The sequence below is a fragment of the Gavialis gangeticus genome, unplaced genomic scaffold (genome assembly GCF_001723915.1).
Source record: "Gavialis gangeticus isolate Ggan-Ray unplaced genomic scaffold, GavGan_comp1, whole genome shotgun sequence".
In the NCBI taxonomy this organism is placed as follows: Eukaryota; Metazoa; Chordata; order Crocodylia; family Gavialidae; genus Gavialis; species Gavialis gangeticus.
In genome coordinates this window covers 6,118,486-6,122,806 of record NW_017729003.1, presented here as the reverse complement: position 1 = coordinate 6,122,806, position 4,321 = coordinate 6,118,486, and the positions used below count along the sequence as shown (strand labels likewise).

Below are 4,321 nucleotides of genomic sequence, written 5' to 3'. Positions count from 1 at the left end.
TGTCTCCTCAAAAGCACATGGACTTGTGAGAGCATGAATAAAACAAATTCAGAAATGTTATTGGAATAAACTTTTGAGAACATGTTATAGCATTCAAAAAGAAGCAGCCTATAGTTGCAAAGTGAAGCTCCTTCATCTAACCTGAAGTTTTCTGAAGTATTTGAACCTAGCCATCTTTTTTTCATATATTACCTTGATAAATCAATGGCAAAGTATGTTAGCACAGACACAATTTAACCTCCCCATTCACTTAGGTCTCCAGTTAAGGAACACCTAATACATGCTTAGCTCGAAGCATATTTGTAAAACCCACAGAAATGAATGGGACAAAACCAAATGCTTGAAGTTAATCTCATGCCTAAATATTTTTGTGTCAGGGACTGCTGATGGATTTTGTGGTTTAATCCTAGAAGTTGTATATGCAAATGAAGCCTTCATGGAAGCAATGTTTTTTTCTCCATCACTCTCTTCAGGGCATCCTTCACCTCCTTGTTCCTCAGACTGTAGATCAGGGGGTTCAGCATGGGGATCACCACAGTGTAGAACACTGAGGCCATTTTGTCTGTATCCAGAGAGTAACTGGTGGCTGGTCGGAAATACATGAAGACAATCGTCCCATGGAGCAAGGTAACAGCCATCAGGTGGGAGGTACAAGTGGAGAAGGCTTTATACCTGCTTTCAGTGGAGCGAATCCTCAGTACAGTTACAATGATAAAAATATATGAGATGAGAATAGTCGTGATGCTACTTATTTCAACCACACTGCCAAGGATGAAGACCAGTAGCTCATTGACATAGGTGTCAGAGGAAGAGAGATTCAGGAGGGGGTTGATATCACAGAAGAAATGGTTTAGCACATTGGAATCACAATAAGATAATTTTAGTAAGTAGCTGGTGTGTGCCACCGAGTTTATGAAGCTCCATATATATGAACCAATCACCAGCCCCAGGCAAGATCTTGGTGACATGATGATTGTATAGAGCAATGGATTACATACTGCCACATAGCGGTCATATGCCATCACAGCCAGCAGGAGGCACTCAGAGATCACAAATAAAATGAAGCTAAAATATTGGGTGATACAACCTGCATAAGAAATAGTTCTTCTCTGCTGTAGGAAGTTCACCAGCATCTTTGGAGTGACAACTGTGGAATAACAGGCATCCACCACAGATAAATTCTTTAGGAAAAAGTACATAGGGTTGTGAAGGTGGGGATGAAGATGGATCAATGCAACCATCCCCAGATTCCCCATCAGGGTGATGACATAGATCACTAGAAACATCACAAAGAGTGGGACCTGAAGCTCCAGATGATTTGTTAATCCACAGAGAATGAATTCAGTCACAGCAGTACAATTCCCCACAGCCATTACTTCAGTCTTGTTTTCTGTCTGACCGTAAAAAGGGAGAAGAGTGGGAAGAAGAACAAAGTTGGAATGAATAATAGTATAAAAATATAAGGACTGTCAAACAAGGTTACTCCAATGGTCCACCTAGCCTGGCAGCCTCTGCAACAATGGCAAGGAGTTTGGAGGTATTAGAGGAAATGTATATGAATGGGACCTGTCTAGAGTAATCCATCCCCTGTTGTGGCATCCCTGGCATTAACCATAATTGGTTTAAGGAACTTAAAAGTTACATCCTTGATTGTCCTATTTAATAACTCCTGACTGATCTAACCTTCATGAATGTGTATAGTCCTTTTTTAAAACCTGGTTATACTGTCTGCCTTTGCAACCTTTTGTGGTGATGAATTCCATTAAATAAACATGCATTACATGGAAAATACTCTCTCCAGTTTGTTTTAAAGCTGCCTCTCGATAATTTTAATTATTGTCCCCTAGTTCTTGCATTCTGGGACTGGGTGAATAACAGTTGCCTTTTCACTTTATGTTCCTATTTTCCCCCCTCCTCATTTCCAAATTGAAGAGTTCCAACCTTTTCACTTGCACTTGGCACAGCAGCTGCCCCATATCTCTGAGGATCTTTGTTGCCATTTTCTTTACCTTTTTAAATTATACTACATCCTTTTAAAAATGTGGAAATGAGATTTTCTCACAGCGTTCAAGATGGGTTTGGCAAGGTATACATGCTCACATGAAAAAAAAAAAATCATTCATGTGGAATTAAAGACCCCAGGCCCTGGAACTTCTAGTTTGAAAACTTAGAAGTTCAAAAACGTTCTTCAGATCTGAAAAATGGTATCCCCAGTCAATGACAATGTATATCTTTTGGAGTAAATCTTCCAAAGCATGGCAGGTTTTATTTGTGTAATTCTACAGACGTTGTTAAGGTTATTCACATGAACAGAACATCTATGTATGTACAAGTTTGCTGTGCTGAGTGTTTAGGTGGTAGTGGGATACATTAAATTGGGGCTCAATTACATAGAATATTTGTGAAAAATTACCAACAGTGAACATTTTTGAAAGTTATACAGTTGTTCCTGCAGTAGTTATGTTTATGCTGGATTCTCAGGATAGAGACTATAGCAGTACTCCATAACAATAATGATAGGCTCAAAAGAACCCACTTTTTGCTCTGGTATCCTCAAAAGAAAGAAACATTCTCTTCAAGACTATAAGTTTATTTTGAAATAAATATGATTGTATTCAAGAACAAACTAGTTACTATGTGATGTCTAGTGAGTCCTGAGCACAGAGAATACCACTGAAAGCCAAGCTAATCTGGGCCGTACCCAAAAAGGGTGATTTACATACTATTTATATTGGAAATAACATCACACCTACCTGTTCAGTCATGTCCAGCATTCCTGGTTTTGATGTTTGAATGCTGACAGCATCTCTTTATGCAGCAAAAGATCATTTCAAGAAAGAATCTCTTCAGCACCTCAAGTTCTGACTGTATGGACAAATGGGAGTCAGGTCAATAAAAATATACCAAAGGTCTCTTGGGTGGAAGGGATAATTTCATGCCAGTGAGTCATCCTGAAAAAAGTATGTGAAGTTCCTCGTGGTTGTTTTTTCTCCCCTGGCTGCCAGCTTTATTTTAGTGAACAAAACTGAACTACAGACAATCTACCACAGCTTGAAACTGGCTCATATAGCTCTGTGGAAATATTTGTGAGGACCTATTCAATCAGTTTAAAAGTCACTGCTGGCCATTTAGTTAAATTTAGTCTTCATAAAAGCAAAAATTGAGGTGCACGAAGCCTTCAAGATTGTAAGTTAAATAAAGGATATCTTCTTCCCAACTAATAAATATTCATTAAACAGTATGAGGGAGGCTTCTTTTCCATATATACTACGCTGTTGGGGCAGGCTGTTGGCACCAAGCAATTATGAAACAGGTGGGCACCCCACAATCAAGTAGCTCTGAGTGCTGAAGGCAATACTGTCAGTGTGTATCAAGTACACTCATGGGACATTTGGGGATCCTCTACATGTGCAGGTAAAGCTGCAATGAGATCTACTTTGTGATCCACACTATTGTGTCTCCTGCCATGACACATGCATGTCAGGAGGCATGATTCTGGGATCAAGCATTGAATCCTGTCCGGCCTTATTGCTGGGACAGGGGTTGGCCTTATTACCTGACTCACCCTGCACTGGTAAGAAGCAAACTCCCATGGATGGGAGCTGCATCAACTGACCTGGACTCCCAGATGCAGGGAGACCTCAGGGGTCCCTGCAGCAGGAGACCACAGCTAATGTGGACTTCAGCCATGGAGGCACTCCATGCACCCTGACAGAAGGTAGATTGCATCAGCTGTGGTTTCCCATCTGCAGGGCTGCATGGCCCAGAGAGCGGTAGCTGTAGCTGGGCACACAAGTTAACCCTTTACTTTGTTCTTCCCTGGGACAGGCAGCATGGGCAACCACAATTAAGCCAGGGTGTGTGTGTGGGGGGGGTAAAGACCAGGGATGTGTTGAGGATGAATGGGGGTGGGGGAGGGAATGGATACCACCCTGCACAGCAGAGGAGTGGGGATGGGTGCAGGGTTTACCATAAGTTTTAGCCCAGAGTGGCTGCACCTTAATGCAATAGGAGCTGGATAGCACAGATCAAAGATAATCCTTCCCTGGAGTGGCATCATTTTGACCTGTATAACAAGTGTTTAGAAGTACTTTAAGATGTTAATGTGCAGACAGTTTAGGGGTTAAGAGTTCCAGGATCCAGCCAAAATTATCCTGTAATAAGGCCCCGAAGCACTGTTTAAACAGCTTAAAGTAATGCCACTCCAGTCTAAGTTTATCTCTGATCTGTGTTACCCAACTCATGTTACAAAAATGTGTAGCCACTCAAGGCTACACTTTAGGGTGAACACCTATCTTCCCCCCACCCCCTCCTCTGTTGG

The 4,321-nt window shown here is 41.4% G+C and overlaps 1 protein-coding gene across 1 annotated transcript; it reads right to left on the bottom strand.

The window, feature by feature from the left end:
• Positions 1 to 434: 434 nt before the first annotated feature.
• On the bottom strand, positions 435 to 1,373 carry LOC109290903 (olfactory receptor-like protein COR4). The gene has a single exon (XM_019507723.1). It carries the CDS (start codon positions 1,371 to 1,373, stop codon positions 435 to 437), a length of 939 nt encoding a protein of 312 aa, XP_019363268.1.
• Positions 1,374 to 4,321: the final 2,948 nt, after the last annotated feature.

What these genes read in the sequence shown, in the direction of transcription:
- LOC109290903 (XM_019507723.1), bottom strand. Translation starts at nt 1,373, where the DNA reads ATGGCTGTGGGGAATTGTACTGCTGTGACTGAATTCATTCTCTGTGGA.